The 17,770-nt window shown below is 41.1% G+C and overlaps 2 protein-coding genes across 2 annotated transcripts; both read left to right on the forward strand.

Moving 5' to 3' along the window:
- Window positions 1-1,576: 1,576 nt before the first annotated feature.
- Window positions 1,577-11,624, forward strand: myo5c (myosin VC). Its single transcript, XM_031859590.1, has 40 exons — window positions 1,577-1,690; window positions 2,085-2,195; window positions 2,304-2,475; window positions 2,584-2,728; window positions 2,800-2,956; window positions 3,157-3,300; window positions 3,382-3,463; window positions 3,623-3,730; window positions 3,819-3,925; window positions 4,028-4,293; window positions 4,391-4,472; window positions 4,566-4,706; window positions 4,797-4,919; window positions 5,057-5,140; window positions 5,313-5,444; window positions 5,584-5,681; window positions 5,787-5,873; window positions 5,963-6,074; window positions 6,160-6,371; window positions 6,455-6,620; window positions 6,730-6,876; window positions 6,952-7,116; window positions 7,233-7,326; window positions 7,409-7,472; window positions 7,588-7,862; window positions 7,960-8,023; window positions 8,110-8,190; window positions 8,314-8,494; window positions 8,589-8,682; window positions 8,788-8,851; window positions 8,936-9,104; window positions 9,212-9,296; window positions 9,381-9,479; window positions 9,595-9,749; window positions 10,073-10,162; window positions 10,281-10,431; window positions 10,527-10,812; window positions 10,891-11,065; window positions 11,142-11,222; window positions 11,357-11,624. The coding sequence occupies exons 1-40, from the start codon at window positions 1,664-1,666 to the stop codon at window positions 11,510-11,512; spliced, it is 5,232 nt and encodes a 1,743-aa protein (XP_031715450.1). The 5' UTR covers window positions 1,577-1,663; the 3' UTR covers window positions 11,513-11,624.
- Window positions 11,625-12,618: 994 nt separating this feature from the next.
- gnb5a (guanine nucleotide binding protein (G protein), beta 5a) lies at window positions 12,619-17,560 on the forward strand. Its single transcript, XM_031860025.1, has 11 exons — window positions 12,619-12,993; window positions 13,525-13,661; window positions 13,771-13,812; window positions 14,853-14,929; window positions 15,029-15,161; window positions 15,493-15,636; window positions 15,733-15,824; window positions 16,085-16,133; window positions 16,221-16,317; window positions 16,422-16,588; window positions 16,674-17,560. The coding sequence occupies exons 1-11, from the start codon at window positions 12,858-12,860 to the stop codon at window positions 16,683-16,685; spliced, it is 1,086 nt and encodes a 361-aa protein (XP_031715885.1). The 5' UTR covers window positions 12,619-12,857; the 3' UTR covers window positions 16,686-17,560.
- Window positions 17,561-17,770: the final 210 nt, after the last annotated feature.

The following is a 17,770-nucleotide window of genomic DNA, read 5'->3' on the forward strand; positions in this document are numbered from 1 at the left end:
CCCCCCCCCCCCTTCTAATGTATTGCTAATACAGGTTTTGATAGTATTTAGTGAATTCATGTGTATATTTTTTCCTAATATAATACCTGAATTCCAATAAGGAAAGCTGACAGAACTGAAAGTGACAAGTTTGTGATTATTGGGATATATGAATCCTGGTAACTATGAATTTGTTAGTTTCGACAAAATGAGCTATTATGTGCATCTGATTTAAATGTTTAAATTGTCTCATTGTGAAATCCTGTTTTATTTCTCTAACTACTAATACCAGGTGATGGTATTTATGTCCGTACATTAGAAGGAACAGAAAATAATTCAAGTATGTTTTTAACCGGTCTTAATGTTGTCGGTCATATTAAAGGGTGGCTTTTCTGTAAGATGGGTTGAAGTGCTACACAGAGTTTCACATCCTCACGAGGTGTGGCACATCTGTTATCTCAAGCGCAGTGTTTTCAAAGTGGAACCACCAGAGTCCCTAAGAATTGGTATTTAGCAGGAGATATCCTTCATGGAGGAAATATATTTAAACACGGAAGTGCACTCTGAGCCTCATCTAATTGGGAGAAGGGCTGTAGAGTCCTCGCCATGGAAGAGGTTGGGGATCTAGGATGTAGAAATATGCATGTAACTGATGTATCTAACATCTGCCTTCAGTCTATAATAACATCTGGGCCGTACATGCTCACCATGTTAGCTCTTTTCCTTCCATGTTCAGTATTGCTCTGTGTTTCCAAATGCTTAACATATGAAAATACCTAAAAAGTTAATAACTGATTAATCTCCTGTGCTCACCAGGAAGGTGATGGTGTGTTTCCTTCTAAAAGTCTCGGGCATTCACACTTTTTTCCTCACTTTTCCAAGTGCAGTGATATTGTGAAATGTTTACTTTAGCATATTTCGTTTTAACGAGCTGTGGTGAAGCACTGGCTGAAATGCCTTCACACATGTTGAGCTGGCTGAGGTCTGTATCCGGTTTATTTGTTGTCAGAATCCTTGATCAAACGAGCACACCCACTCTGTCAAGCCGCTGTCACGAGACGGGAGGGCGGAGTCAACCGGGCAAAGTCCGCAGCAGGTGAGCGTCAAGACTACCAGGAAGACGCGAGACACACCTGTGACATGAGTGACGAGGCTTTAAGAATAAAAGCGGCAGGCTTGTCACTAGATGGGATGATTTTTTTTACAGCACTAGTTTCGAATATTTTGGGTGGTGACCCCTCAAAATTCAGCAATGTCTATGTGTGACTTCACATCATGGTTTGGAGTGAGAATGTCTTTCTCAGAATGTTTAAATTAAAGAGTTTTAATCTTTCTCCTCTTTTATTTCCTCAAATCTTGTCAAAAGTAATGAATATACAGTATTCCATTTGAAGTACATGCACATGAAATTGAAGCACACAATAACCTGTAATACTGACCCTTGAGTGAACATTTCAACAACTAATTCATACAATGGTTCGTTTTTTTCAACTTCAGAGATTTTTAATTAATTCAGTGAGTATTATTTTGAAAACTACAACCGGTAAAGCGATGTGATTGTGTCTGTCTTGATGCTGGTGATACTGGCATAGTTGAGGGGAAGGAAGAAACTCGTTGGTAACCTGAAAAGTACAGTGATACAAAAGCTGAAAATACTGACAAGAGAAAACAATAATGCATAAGCATGGCGTTATTGGAACTGTACACCGAGGTAAGAGAAAAGCGACATGTTTTTTTTTATTTCAATAGAGATAAACCTTTATGTTGTTTTACTGAAACATATGGCAACTTTCTCAAGGCTCAGTCAATTTGCAGAGATGTGGAGGAGGCTGGACTTAAAGTCTAAACGCTCAACTGTTTACTCTTACTCAACTTTTTAAATGTAAATCTTTATGACTTGTTAATATAAATATGAACTGTAACGACTTGCTGTTGAATAGGATATTAATTATAGTTTAATTAATAAACTATAATTAAATCATGGTTTATTAAGTAGATGTTCACACAGGGAATTGTGTTACATTTACAGTGTTGTATGTTTGAACTAGGCTATAGATAAATTGTTAAATGGTTATGTTGACACCACTGAAATCTTCTCCCTTTAGTACAACAGAGTGTGGATACCAGATGCAGAACATGTGTGGAAATCAGCCGAGATTATGAGAGACTTTAATTTGGGGGAGAATGTTCTTGAATTGCTTCTTGAAGATGGCACTGTGAGTAAAACGTGAAATAATAAAACCTTCACATGCAGCTGCAATGGATTTATGATGGTGAGAAGTAACAGCTGACCTGTCTCTTTTACACAACCTGTCACTGTACAGGAGCACCACCTCCCTGTTGACCCGTCAAAACCACAACTCCCTCCACTTCGCAACCCGGACATCTTGGTGGGGGAGAACGACCTCACCGCTCTCAGCTACCTGCACGAACCTGCAGTCCTGCATAATCTTAAAGTGCGATTTGTGGAGTCCAGAATCATCTACACCTACTGTGGTACTGTTGAAACAAAACCTTTGACTGTCAAACTGTAGCCTATCTTACCTCTAAATTGTAGTTTGTTGGTGCTCTTGTCTCAGCATGTGCTGTTTCCTCAATTTGCAGGTATTATACTGGTGGCTGTAAATCCATACAAACAGGTTCACATCTATGGAGATGCAATCATTCATGCCTACTCAGGCCAGAACATGGGAGACATGGACCCTCATATATTTGCAGTAGCAGAGGAGGCTTACAAACAGATGGCCAGGTAAGTAAAAGACAAAATGATCACAGAAAGTACAATATACAGTCAACTTATAACTGTACACTTTCTTTCAGAAACCACAAGAACCAGTCTATCATCGTCAGTGGTGAATCTGGAGCTGGGAAAACAGTGTCCGCTCGATACGCCATGAGGTACTTTGCTGTTGTGAGCAAATCTGGAAGTAAGACTCACGTTGAAGACAAAGTCCTGGCATCCAACCCGATAACAGAGGTATTATTTGACTGGACCAGGAGCTCTGTACTCACAAGGCAACACATCGCCGCTCTCTCCACTAAACTGGCAAAATGGTCAATGTTTCAGTACTGTGACAATATTAAACCAATAAAGCATGCAGTGCATTAATTAAGACAACTTATATCTGTGTGATAACTTAAAACGAGATCTGATGAACTGAGGGGATTTTCTCTCAGGCAATAGGAAACGCAAAGACCACCAGGAACGACAACAGCAGCCGTTTCGGGAAATACACAGAGATCAGCTTTGACAGGAGGTACCGGATCATCGGAGCGAACATGAGGACCTATCTCTTAGAGAAATCTAGAGTCGTCTTTCAGGTAGTGTATGAGATGAAGGTGTTGTGTTCTTTCTTTCTTTTAATATCTGATACATAACAATGATACCCTTGTTTTATTCAGGCAGACAATGAGCGAAACTATCACATATTCTACCAGATGTGTTCCTGCGCTCACCTGCCAGAGTTCAAGAATCTAAGACTGTGTGAGTGTTTCTACTGAGGGTTTATTGAGCAGGTTTGAGACGGAGCAGCGCCTGTTCTTCATCTGATTCACTTAGAACGCACATCTAAGTCTTGCAATCATTCATATGTTTGTTATTGTATTGTAATACTGCCTGGTTCTATATTCCTGTCATCTGTAGTGAGTGCAGATAAGTTCCAGTACACCTGCATGGGCGGTGATATCAGCATTGAAGGTGTAGATGACAAGAAAGACATGGAGGAGACTCGAAAGACCTTCTCGCTATTGGGTAAAAAAAGGAAAACCACCTCATCTGTCAGGCTGTAACTTGCTTTTAGTGTGACGTTTACGTTACCGTCCTCTCTCTTCCTCTCCAGGGTTGAAGGAGGACTTTCAGTCAGATGTGTTCAAAGTTTTGGCTGCCATTTTGCATTTGGGAAATGTCAAAATCAGAAACTCTGGAGATGGGAAATCATCAGTTCCTGTGAGTCTCACCTCTCCCAGCCTAAATGGCTTTTTGTCCGCTCGGTTAGATCTTGAAACATTAACCTGGTTCAACACACAACTTGATTTGCATATCTTCCAGCCCGGTGACCCACACCTGGCGGTCCTCTGTGAGTTGCTGAGTGTGAGTGCAGAAGAGTTGGCGCGTTGGCTGTGCCACCGGAGGATCGTTCTGGTGGCTGAGACGGTTGTGAAGCCGGTGACCGAGGAGCGGGCTGTAAATGCCAGAGATGCCCTAGCCAAGCAGATCTATGCCCATCTGTTTGACTGCATTATTAAGAGGATAAATACTGCACTGCAGGTTCCAGGACAGCAACACGCTTTCATTGGTGTGCTGGACATCTATGGGTATTGCAGATACAGCAATGATTTGTTTCAGCTGCTTGATGTTTCTGGTCTCTAATGAGGCCATCTGTGATGTGATCCTTGTTTCCTTTGTCCTCAGCTTTGAAACGTTTGACATCAACAGCTTTGAACAGTTTTGTATCAACTATGCAAATGAGAAGCTTCAACAGCAGTTTAACTTGGTATGCTTCACCATATTCCTAAATCATTGTAAAACACTGCATACAAACCTTTGTCAGCCCAGGGGGTTATTCTGTTGTCTTATTTTCAATCAGCATGTGTTCAAGCTGGAGCAAGAGGAGTACATGAGAGAGGACATACCATGGACGTTGATAGATTTCTATGACAACCAGCCGGTCATTGACCTGATTGAAGCAAAGATGGGGATCCTGGACTTGCTTGATGAAGAATGTTTGGTAATTGAATGGATGCGTTGTGGATTTTTACAGTGAGAAATGTCCACTTTTGCTGTGCCTCCGATACATATATGTCTTTTTACTTTACAGTTTCCTCAGGGAACTGATCAAAGCTGGCTGCAAAAGCTGTTCAACTACCTTGATGCCAATCCTCTGTTTGAGAAGCCGAGGTTATCAAATGAGGCATTTGTTATTCAACACTTTGCAGACAAGGTGCAGTCTGGTGACCTTTAGAAACCCATTTCCTGCATAATGTCACACAAATGTTACTCATACCATTATTCACGATTAATGCTTTTGGATTCCTGACAGATACCTGTTTTAAACTATGAGTCTTTTTCCATTAACAGGTGGAATACCAATGTACAGGTTTTCTTGAAAAGAACAGAGACGCTCTATATGAAGAATTGGTTGACATTATCAGAGTCAGTAAGGTAATCAAAGGCCCTATTTTATTTTGACTTTTGTTTTTTTCAATAAATCATATTGTTTAAAAATAACAAAGTTAATGTTAACAAATCAAAGTGTCTGCATCATTAAAGCCAATACATGCAGCTTTGTTTTTTTCTAATTTAACACATTTCTCCTGCTTGCAATTGTTGTCAGTTTCCTTTTCTGGCCAACTTTTTCCGAGAGGAGAAGCAAAGCTCTGTGACCAGTAAAGGTGTCAAAGTGAGACCTGCCAGACCTGTACTGAAACCAACCAATAAACAGTTGAGAACCTCAGTGGGAGATAAGGTGAACATGTTTGCTTGCTGTCGCTGCTCACTGGAGATTAAACTCCCAGTTTCCACAATATGTTGTATTTACCAATGAATATAGAATACAACAGAGTTGTATTTTTATCCTTTCTCATTAACTTTGTGGTTGACTGTAGTTCTGCAGCTCCCTCTCTTTACTGATGGAAACACTGAATGCTACCACCCCTCACTATGTGCGCTGCATCAAGCCCAATGATGAAAAGCTCCCGTTTGAGTGAGTGCTGGTGAAACTGTGACGGGAATCAATCTGTATTGGCCTCCATTATTTGTGCATGTTTGTGTCTGTGGTTTAAGCGAATGTTTCCTTGTTTGTTTTTAGGTATGACTCCAGGAGGGTGGTGCAGCAGTTGCGAGCGTGTGGAGTCCTTGAAACTATTCGTATCAGTGCACAGAGCTATCCGTCCAGGTGATTCTCTATTACACTGTCTATATAAGCCCCCAAAAAAAATCTCCATATGCTCATGTTGTACTGGTTCACATGTTTTTTGTTAACAGGTGGACATACAATGAGTTTTATGGCCGATACAGTATCCTGATGTCACATCAGGAGGCGGACCTCAATGACAAGAAACAGACCTGCAAGAACGTGTTGCAGAGGTTGATTCAGGTTAGCCGCCTCTTTAATTGCCTTTTGATACATCATTGTCATGCATTATTTGTGCACAACTTCTGCCTCATGGCTTGATCTCCAGGACCCCAATCAGTACAAGTTTGGTCGGACAAAGATCTTCTTCCGAGCTGGTCAGGTAGCTTATCTCGAGAAGCTGCGTCTGGACCGCCTGAGAGGAGCCTGCGTGACCATCCAGAAGCACGTCCGCGGGTGGAGCCAGAGGAGGAAGTACCTGCGCATGAGAGAGGCAGCCATCATCCTCCAACAGTACATCCGTGGAAAGAGGACAATCCGGTTAGAGGCATTCACTTGCAGTTTTGTTGTTCTCTGTTGTATCTGCCAGGGTTCTGACATGTGCGCTCCCTCTTGTTCTGCAGTAAAACAGTGACTGCTGCAGCACTGAAGCAGGGCTGGGCAGCACTGGTGATCCAGAGATACTGGAGAGGTTACCGCATGACACAGATCTTCCAGGTAGTCCGCCTGGCTTCCATCACCATCCAGGCCTTCACGCGAGGTTGGATTGCCCGTAAACGGTACAAGAAGGTCTGTGAAGTTGATTAATTAGTCATTTGTATCATTTAGTATGATGAAATTACAAGTTGTAACCACATGTTATTCATGCTCTGCTGTTTCTTTATTAATTCATTCTCAGATGGTGGAGGAGCAGAAAGCCGTCATTCTACAGAAGTATGCCAGAGCATGGCTGGCACGGCGGCGTTTTCAAACCGTGCGTCGGCTGGTGCTCAATGTTCAGCTCTCCTTCCGGGTTCAGAAGCTCAGAAAGAAGGTTGAAGAGCAGGTAAATATGCATTGAAGGTTACTTCAGCTGTGGCTTTTATGTAGAGGACGTCACTAAATCCCTGTATCCCCACAGAACAAAGAGAACCGTGGATTGATGGAAAGACTGTCAGGCTTGGCCAACTCCCACTCTCACACCGTGGGCAGGCTTCAGGGTCTGGAGGCACAGCTGGAAAAATCCACCAGCCAGAAGGCGTCTGTGGAGGCCAGAGAGAAGAAAGCAAAAGAAGATGCAAGTCTGGTCAGTCTTGAAGTTAATGCTAAAAATCAGTTGTTACAGATTGTTTGTGTCTTCTGTTTGCTTATGAAGCAGACTGTATGAGCCCTTTAAAAAACACAATTTTATTCTTGCTCCAGACAACTGCACAGCTTCGGAAGGAAATAGATGCACTAAACCTTGAAAAGCAGAACTTGGGGAACAGGTTTGAAGCTTCCACCAAAGAGGCCAAAGGTAATAGGAGGCAAGATTTCTGTGTATGCTACTTTTATTGGAATTTGCACCAAATTTGTGACCGTTTTTTTCACTCTTACAGAGAGCTTTGATCAAATAAAGAGGAACCTCCTGGAAGACAAAGAGTATGAAACAAGGTTTAGAAAGTAAGTAATGGAAATATACAGTCTACTTCCTTTAGAGCATGGAGCAAATATTTGTTTAGCAAAAGCAAATTTTGACTCGTTTATTCAGTCGGTTGATGAGATGATTTTTTGGCAGAATTGCAGAGAACAACACTGCGATCCAGAGACAGGACCATGAGAAGGAGGTGGAAACTCTGAAAGAGGAGATTAAGAGATTGAAAGAAGAGAGAGCCAGTCTGCAGAGGAAGATCGAGGAGGAGGGCCAGGTGAACTCTGACCTCCAGGAACAGGTCATCCAGCTCACCAAACACGTCAAGGTTATTCCCGAGCTCCGCAGAGATCTCAACAACATGCAAAACCAGAGGAATAACATGGACCGAAAGATGAAGCAACAGTCAGAACAAGCGAGAGGTGCACGCTTTTACTTATACCTTCAGTTATGAAAATGATACGTTATAGATAAATAAAGACAATATTGTGCTGACGATACCTGAATATCTTTCTGCAGCTAAAATGAAAGATATTACGAGACAACTTCTTGGTGGTGTTGTTGAGGAGGAGGTTCTTTTGGGGTAACTCAAATATGTTAGGCGTTTCTCTCACATTGTTGTTCCATATCTCATTTAGTCATTTAATCTCACACATTGTTTCTCTGAAGGCTAACTCCAGACGACTCGGAGAAGATTTATGAAGTTGAAGATTTGCTGGCAGCCTTTGATGGCCTACAGAAAGCGACCAGGTGTCTATTTCTACTGACAACCATAACACTCCCTTCACTTAATGCCATTGTTAAGTCGTTTACCCGCGTGACAAACTTGTTTACTCTTGATCCTGTTTAACACGGTTCCACCTTTGACGGCAGAATAGTAAAAAACTGCCAGAAGGAACAGAGGGAAAGCTACGAGACACAAGTGGAGGGCTTGAACTTGAAGGCGGACCACCTTCAAAATGAGAACAGCAAGTTGCAAAACCTGTTCCACGAGAAAAGTAATCTCAACGAGAATATTCGCCAAGAAGTGTCCAGGCTCAGCAGCGAGAACTCTGTACGTTATTGCATTCTTGGTCCCATATTTCATTCCTTTGGATCGATGAGGTGCAGAACCTTCTGTCATTTCTCTTATTTCATGTGATCCACAGGTTATACCGGAGCTCAAGCTGCAGGCTTCAGAGCTGCAGAGACAAAAACAAGAATTGGAGGCCCACATCGAGGTGCAGGGCAGAGAACTAGCAGGTTAGTCTGTTTTTCCTCATCTATTTCACCATGAAGCTCTTTTGCAGATTAGAATCTGACCTGTTACTTTGTTGTTGTTTTTTGTTTGTTCGTGTCATCCAAAAGAAAAAACTGAGGAGGTCACAAACATTCTTCAAAAGAAGATTAAAGAAGAGAGCTCCCAACGCAGGTAAAACACCCGGACTGGAGTCTGTTTCTTGATTAATGAAGTGATGGTCATTTCTGAGTCGGCCTGATTTTTGTTGCTTTTAAGGCACTTTGAGGAAAAAGCTGAAGAGCTGGACGAGTTGAAGGGGGAGCTTCAGGGCAGAGTTGAGGAGCTGGAAGACGAGAATGATCATTTGAAGAGACAGATGCTGATGGAGAGCGAAGCTAAGAACAAACTGAGACAGGAGACTTCACGGTTAACCGCTGAGAATATGGTGTGTGTGTGTGTGTGTGTGTGTGTGGATATAGAGGGTTACAGTACGATTGTGTGCATATACGTCTTGTCTGTGAAAGACAGAAACAAATTGTGCTTTTCTTTCAGGACTTTGAAGAGCAGCTCGACCAGAAAGACAGAATAATAAAGAAACTCCAGAATCACATAAAGAGCATCGAAACATCCCAGAAAGGTATAGTGCTGTGGTTTGTACACACACAATATAAGATGAATCCACCTGCTCTGTGTTCATCACTTTAACGTCTCTCTCACACAGCCAAGCAAACGCCTGCACCTGCCATTCCCAAAGATTACCTTGGCATGTTGGAGTACACGAGAGAAGATGAATCCAGGCTCGTTCAAAACATCATTCTGGGTATTCTTCTTCATTCATTTTGTGACTTTGTGTGTATGCTAGAGGAAGCATCTGCGGTCCTCTGGATTTTGAGCAGGAATAAATTGTAATTAAACTTGCTATATTGTACTCACAGACCTAAAGCCCAAAGGTGTGGTGGTCAATGTGATCCCCGGTCTGCCATCTTACATCCTGTTCATGTGCATCCGCCATGCTGACTACTTGAACGATGAAGTCAAACTCAAGTCTCTTATGACTGCGATCATCGGTGCTGTCAAAAAGGTCACCATGGTGAGGTTGATTCTCATTCTAGTAGCCTTTATCTCAACTGATTTGCTAAATAAATAATAGTATCATGATATAAGTAATAGTAAAATTCCAAAAGCTATTACTCATGTCCATATTTCAGATTAGGTAGCCTGAATGTTGGCAGCAGTGTAGTTTACTTTCATTATCTTACTTTTTGATATTGATGGTTTTAAAAGGATAAACAGCTGGGAAAGGAAATGTACAAGTTGCATGAAAGAAATGAAATGTCACATCAATGAAGAATTAGAATTACAAACATTTGGTTGCTGAAAAGAAATGAAAGCAAGATGACTTTCTTTTTTCAGAGTCACCACAAAGACTTTGAGTTGCTGTCATTCTGGCTCTCCAACACGTATCAGCTGCTCAACTGTCTGAAACAGTACAGCGGGGAGGAGGTCTGTATTTACTGCATTTACCCTGGTGGCACTATTATTGTTTTTGTTGAAAATATCATATACATAACAGGCATATTTTGACATTCTCTTGTCTCTTTGTTGCGTTCTGTTACAAAAGGAGTTCCTGAAACAAAATACTCCTCGACAGAAAAAGAACTGCCTGCAGAATTTTGATTTGTCTGAACACAGACAGATTCTCAGCGACCTGGCCATTCAAATCTACCATCAGTTTGTCTCCGTCATGGAAAAGACCCTGTCTCCTGCAATTGGTATTTTATCATCATCATTATCACATGCAGATTTTGATAGTGCTCATCCTTTATAAGCAACCTTAAATCTGCTGCTTGGCTTTCTCGCCCGACAGTGCCAGGTTTGTTGGAGCACGAGAGCTTACAGGGCATTTCTAGCATGAAGCCGACGGGCTTCAGGAAGCGCTCCAACAGCATCTACGAGGACTCAGAGACACACACCATCTCCACCATCGTTCAGCAGCTCAGTGTCTTCCACTCCACCATGAGCCAGCATGGCATGGAGCACGGACTCATCAACCAGGCAGTCAAGCAAATGTTCTTCCTAGTTGGCGCAACCACCCTCAACAACATCATGCTCCGCAAAGATATGTGTTCCTGCAGAAAGGGAATGCAGATCAGGTCTGTGGTTGGTTTAATGAGAATAAAGACGATTTCTTTACGCAGACAAAAATGAGTTCATAGCTTTTGTTTGTTTAGGTGTAACATCAGTTACCTGGAGGAATGGCTGAAGGAGAAGGAACTGCAAAGTTCTAATGCTATAAATACTCTGAGGCCGTTGTCTCAGGCCGCCTGGCTACTGCAAGTCAACAAGTCCACTGACGACGACGCCAAGGAGATCACGGAGAAATGCACTGAGCTCAACCCCGTTCAGGTACTTGATGCATGCCACACATGCTGTATTTTTAATATTGGAACAATCCATCTTAACACTGAAACAAAACTTGCAGATTGTCAAGATTTTGAACTCCTACACTCCCATTGATGATTTTGAGAAAAGGGTGACGTCGTCATTTGTTCGCAAAGTTCAGGTGAACTTGATTGTTTATTTTTCTAATTTGAATGCAACACACTTTTCTAATTTAAAGTACACTGTAAAGTCATGAAATCACCTGCCAAATGTACTTGCACTTGACTAAATATGCCAAGTTTCTCCTTGTTGCAGTCATTACTACAAGATCGTGACGGGTCCAGCTCACAGCTGATGCTGGACTCAGGCTATCGTTTCCAGGTCACGTTCCCTTTCTGCCCGTCCTCGCAGGCTCTGGAGCTGCTGCAGGTCCCGAGCAGCCTTCACCTGGGCTTCCTAACCAGGATCTGACACAGCCAGCCTTCAACCTCTCACTCCTCATGACTGATTCATAGTCCGGCAACTTATGACTGCAATTTACTGTATATATACACACATGTGAACACTTTAATTAAACAATAAACACAACATATTTAAAATGGAAGGCTAAGGCCAAGATTTTTGAATTACAGAGGTCATTTACCCCCAACGCACCCACTCCAAAAGGAAAGAATTTGTATTTTCATATTTTGCTAATTAATTAATTAGTCAATCCACAGAAAATAATCATGAGTAACTTTTTTTTGTAATTGATTAATAGCTTCATTTTACAATCAAATACTTCATCCGTTCTCTGGTTTAAGCTCCAGTGTGAGGATTTGCTGCTTTTCTCTGCTTTATATCATTAAAAACTAAATAGCAGTTCGTTTTGGGCTGCTGGTCACAACAAAACAATCCATCTGAAGACTGCAGACCAAAACATTTCATTTCCCAACATCAAGGTCTGAATGCTGCCAATTAAATACCCATCAACTAATTACATTACCTCAGCGTCATCAGTGTGATCCAAAATTAAAGTGGAATCAATCAAACTCAAACGTATTTTGAATCATTAGCTCAAAACAGGAGATTATATAGGATATTAATATATTTGTTTAAAAACAGCCGTTTGATTTGAAAACATATTTACTGAATAATAGACTGTTGAAATAACTGGTTTTATATGTTCGAACATCTTATTTATCTGCCGTGTTTTTGCATTACGGTAAAAAAAAGGCCACTAGGGTTGCTGATTGCTTTGTTTAGACACGTGCAAAAAATGACAATGTTTCCAAAATGAAAACAATTTATTACTTACAATCGCAGCGTTTCCTAAAACAAACAGAGCACAGGTGCACTCTCTGTCACAAGTCTATTTCCTAAATCCTAGACAAAATAAACCATATAATCCATCTGCATTCATTACTGCACGGTCTACAAACTGTTTGCTTCCGTGCAGTCAGCCACACCTGTACCAAGTACCCCTCCTGATCATTTTTAACCTCTTGCCTAATTGACAGCGGCGCTACGCCCCCAAGTGGTGGGAGGTTTACCAAAACAATAACAAAATGGCTCTTACAGGTAGTTTGCATACAGCAGTATTGTGTTTTCCATGTCGGCAGTATTCAAATGCATAATTCAGCGGTAGAGTAGTGAGGCTGCTGAGGATGCAGCAGCATCACCGGGATGCAGGATGCAAGAACCTCCTCCTCCTCCTCCTCCTCCATCTGAAAACTGGAGGAGCATCTTCTCCCCGTGACGTCATGACAGCAGCATCAGCTGTTAGCTCTGCTTCAAGCCTTTTCGCTGCCGATCGCTGCCTGCACGAAGGAAATATATGAGATCCCCTCTAGTCCCTGAAATGGCGACACAGGAGGTACAGCTGAATGAGACTCTGTCCCATCTCAAAACGGAGTCGGAGACGCTGAAGACGAAGCTGGAGGAGGAGAGAGCGAAGCTGCACGACGTCGAGCGTGAGTGCTGCTGAAAATGGAGCGGCCTCGAGCCACCGCTGCGTTTACACTGTGACGAGACAAATAACAGTAAATGTCTCTGTTGAGAGACAAATGTATTTTAGCGGGAGGACAAATTGTGTCCGTTTTACAGGGACGTGAGTGTGTCCGAACTGATGATTGACCCGATTGGCTCGACGTTAGATCCAGATATTTAACAGGCGACTTCAGCAGTGTGTTTGTTTGCTTCCCCTTTTTTAAAGCCCTCTGCTTCCATCTGAATTGTATGTAATGTAGTGGTTTAGTCCAATCACATATGGCACAGATGTTGGAAAAGAAACCTAGAAACAACCTTTATAATGCATGTTTGTTTATGAGAATACATGACACAAAAAAAAGATTCATTTAAAAATATTCCTGTATATGTTGTAGGCCCACTTTAATCCTTATTGCTCATGGGAATATTAATCCAGTGTATATCCAGTAGAGGGTTTAATGTACTGTGTGTGTGTGTGTGTGTGTGTGTGTGTGTGTGTGTGTGTGTGTGTACAGTACATCAAGTGGCAGAGAAGGTGGATGGATTGGGTCAGTTTGTCATGAAGACCAGAAGAACTCTGAAGGGACATGGCAACAAAGTTCTGTGTATGGACTGGTGTAAGGACAAGAGGAGGATCGTCAGCTCCTCACAGGTCACACACTCTACGCTCCTGCTGCCTTAAATGCTTTTAGCCCAGTGTATGAGTGCATGATTTACAGTAAATGTGTTTTTATATTCTACTTGTTCTGATCTCTTTGCAGGATGGAAAAGTGATTGTATGGGATGCTTTCACCACCAACAAGGTAACTTTCTCTTTTCTAACATGCATCTATTTTTATTGCGAAACCATTTGTTTTGTAAAATGCTGAGATTTTTAAAAACGTTTTCACATTTGACCCGTTACTGCATCCTCCTGTAAGCTTGTTATAAACCAGTGTTTCAGCTATGCTCCCTGACACCAAGTCAACCTTCTCGACATCTTTAACTATTGTCTAAACCAGTGTATGAGTGCATGATTTACAGTAAATGCGTTTTTACTGTAAAAACACATTTACTGTTGTAACCATTCATAACGAAGCAATCGGCTACTAATAGCTACTTCTGACCCCTCATCAGAGATTATGGACATAACTTTTGTTCAACCGAGTTCAACCAAAGAGTGGTTTTCCATCTCAGATTGCTATCACAAGGACTGATACAGGAAAACATTCCTGCCCTCTGCTATTAGACTCTATAATAAATCACCTCTGGCCAAATCAAACACAAGACTATAACACTGCTAACTGTTGTTGCTGCTGCTGGTGATCTTGTGCACTACTGTTTTGTTTATTTTTTCCTACTTAGTTAATTTAATACGATTCTACTTAGTGTATATACTGTGCATTTTTATTACTTTATCTTCTTAAATCTAATAGGTCCTGCTCGGTTATTTTATTTTATTACATTGCATATATTGTGCATTTTCCCCACTTAATATTTTTATTTTATTGTGTAACACTGTTTGCTGCTGCCACAGACAAATTTCCCCTTGGGGATGAATAAAGTTCTATTCTATTTTATTTTAAGTATTTTATGAATAATAATATTATAATAATGAAATAATTGTAAATTATTGTGAATGTTGCAGAGGGAGCCTTTGTATAGAAACATCATCTATCATCTAAAATGTATTTAAAATGCCAGTTTGGCTTCATAAAGTTTCTGCTTTGGACAAATGGTTACACCGCTGATGTGTAACAGCCTAACGCTTCCTGTTCTGCTCTAATTAATTGATTCTAATGAATTTGATTCATCTTGGTGTCCTGATGCGGCTCATGCAGCTTTGCGTTTTGATATGTATTAGGAGCACGCTGTGACAATGCCTTGCACCTGGGTGATGGCCTGCGCCTACGCCCCCTCCGGCTGTGCTGTAGCTTGTGGGTGAGTGTCTTGCTGTTCGTGAGGATCCAAATGTGGCTTGTCATCTGTTTGGGGTTCCTGTTCTGTTTTTGTAAACTTTGGTCATTTTCTTGTCACAAGGGGCCTGGATAATAAATGCTCGGTGTATCCTCTCTCTCTGGACAAGAATGAGAACTTGGCTGCCAAGAAGAAGTCAGTGGCCATGCACACAAACTACCTGTCAGCCTGCAGCTTCACCAACTCAGATATGCAGGTGAGATCATCGGCCAGACACAAAAACACATGCACCCAAAGCAAGTTTACCCCAATTTTACACTCTAGGCTCCTGCAAACACGGTTGTTTTTTCTATTCATTACTATCTCTCATTATTTATCACAAATCACTGCCTTCAATGTTCCTATGTAAGGAGCTCTCCCACTTTGTTAATAATTCACAGCAGCCAGTTGCTCCTTGATGTCCTGGTCACATGATGTTTCACACGGAAAAGGCAATCCATTTATAGCTGTGTGTTAGCCCACATAGACTTTTACTGATCTTCAGAACAGACACTATTCTTCCTCCTCATCGTCTGCTTGTGTTAAAGATCCTGACGTCCAGTGGGGATGGAACATGTGCATTATGGGATGTTGAGAGTGGGCAGCTGTTGCAGAGTTTCCATGGACACGCAGCAGACGTGCTCTGTCTGGACCTGGCCCCCTCTGAGACTGGAAACACGTTTGTTTCAGGGGTGAGGACACCTTTCACTACAGTTTATTGTTATTTAAATTCACTAGTTTACTTCACACATTTGGGTCATATTCTGCATCATTCTGTGTTATTGCAGGGCTGTGATAAGAAGGCCAATGTGTGGGACATGCGTTCAGGACAGTGTATTCAGTCCTTTGAAACTCACGAATCGGACATAAATAGCGTGCGGTAAGTTACTGCCAATTGTACATTTTAAGTGATAAGTGGAAATTATATTTTTAATTCATCCATCAGTGAGAAACATGCTGATATTTTAAATCCTCTATGTGTAAAATGTTATGTCTTGTAACATCTTTCAAGTTAATCTGATATTCTACCGCACAGTGTCTTTCTTCATGCCACCACTGGGAGTCGCTATAAGTCAGATATAATCAAAGGCTACGCAAGAGAGCTGTTTGTTCCTAACTTGTCTGTTTCTTTTTTAATAGATACTATCCCAGTGGAGATGCATTTGCGTCTGGCTCAGATGACGCTACAGTAAGTAATCAGATATTTACCACACGAAGTGCAAATGGAAACATATTGAAAATAACTTTAACATTCAAACAATGACCTTTGTTACAGTGCCGGCTGTATGACTTAAGAGCAGATAGAGAAGTGGCTATTTATTCCAAAGAGAGCATCATTTTTGGGGTCTCCAGTGTTGATTTCTCTCTCAGTGGTAAGAAATATACACCATCTGGTTGTTCAACCAAACAGCAGTTGATGACCAATCAGGGCTTAAAATAAAAATATTTATGTTTTTGTTTTTTTAAAATCTTTCAGGACGGTTACTGTTTGGCGGCTACAACGACTACACCATAAATGTTTGGGATGTTCTCAAAGGAACACGGGTCTCTATTCTGTTTGGACATGAGAACCGTGTCAGTACACTGCGTGTTTCTCCAGATGGGACCGCCTTCTGCTCAGGTTCCTGGGACCACACTCTTCGGGTATGAGATGTCTGTTCTTAACTTTTCAAATGTGCAGTGACCTTTTTGTTGATGTCTTGTAATGTCTGCTGTTTTATTTTTCCAGGTCTGGGCTTAATGATGAAGACACAGAGGATTAAATGGTAGACAGACCTACTGAAGACGCACCATAAGGTTTCTGTTTGCTAGAGTACAATCACAGAGATAGAGACTCAGTTTTGGTTGTACATAGGGCATATCAATAGCATTGTATATACTCCAGTCTCATGGCCACGGTAGATTTACATATTTCAGAGAGTAATTAAACCAAATGGCACGCTTGTATTACAGTATGGTTGAAAGAAAATTGCACAGAGGTACTTATGGTTACAACTTATGATGTAAAATGTATATTGCAGAACAAACATTGGTAGTGACTAGCATCAGTCTAGGATAGAAGTGACACAATAAAGTGATGTGTTGTATGAGCCCACATAAAGGACATTACTTGTTCATTTATTTGTTGTTGTTTTTTTTGCACAAAAAATAATGGAAGTGCAGACTGAAGAAGAAAATAGGATACTAGAAGCAAAATACTTCTGCAGAGGACGCAGTAAAGTTTTATGAAGGTCTCAGCTTCACAATTAATCAATAATGGATAGTTTGAAGCCATATGATGGAGCATTGGCATAAATATTAATGAACAAAAGTACAACTTTGTAGTTTATGAGGATGAGATATGACAGACATGGATTTAATTACATATCCTGCGCACCCAAGCCTTGACAGCAACTCACCTGCCAATATTATTCTAATGCAAAAAGAAGCACATATTTAAAGGTAAATCTAAAATATATGATGTAGATTTCCCCTCCCAATGATTTGAAAAGATGGTTTACCTCTCATTTGTCTGTTTCCAGCAGTGGAAGCCACTTACTGCTCTATGTGCTCACTGCATCTGAATCTGTGGTCCCTTACTAGATATAAAAATACTAATGCATATGAATAAAAAAAAAACATGTTTAAATTCTTAGAATATACTCCTTTTCATGCAGTTGTCCAATGGCTGTAATTTAATATTTACTGTAAGTATTTTATTGTAGTTTAGTGTACAGTTATTAAAGGGACTGTATCAAAGTATTAACATAATAAACTGAGTTTTGAATATCCTTGCACTTTTTTGTTCTTCACCTGATCTTATAATCGTATTGTGTTGTACTGAGC

This window comes from Anarrhichthys ocellatus, unplaced genomic scaffold, assembly GCF_004355925.1.
Source record: "Anarrhichthys ocellatus isolate YVR2014 unplaced genomic scaffold, GSC_Weel_1.0 scaffold2, whole genome shotgun sequence".
Lineage (NCBI taxonomy): Eukaryota > Metazoa > Chordata > Actinopteri > Perciformes > Anarhichadidae > Anarrhichthys > Anarrhichthys ocellatus.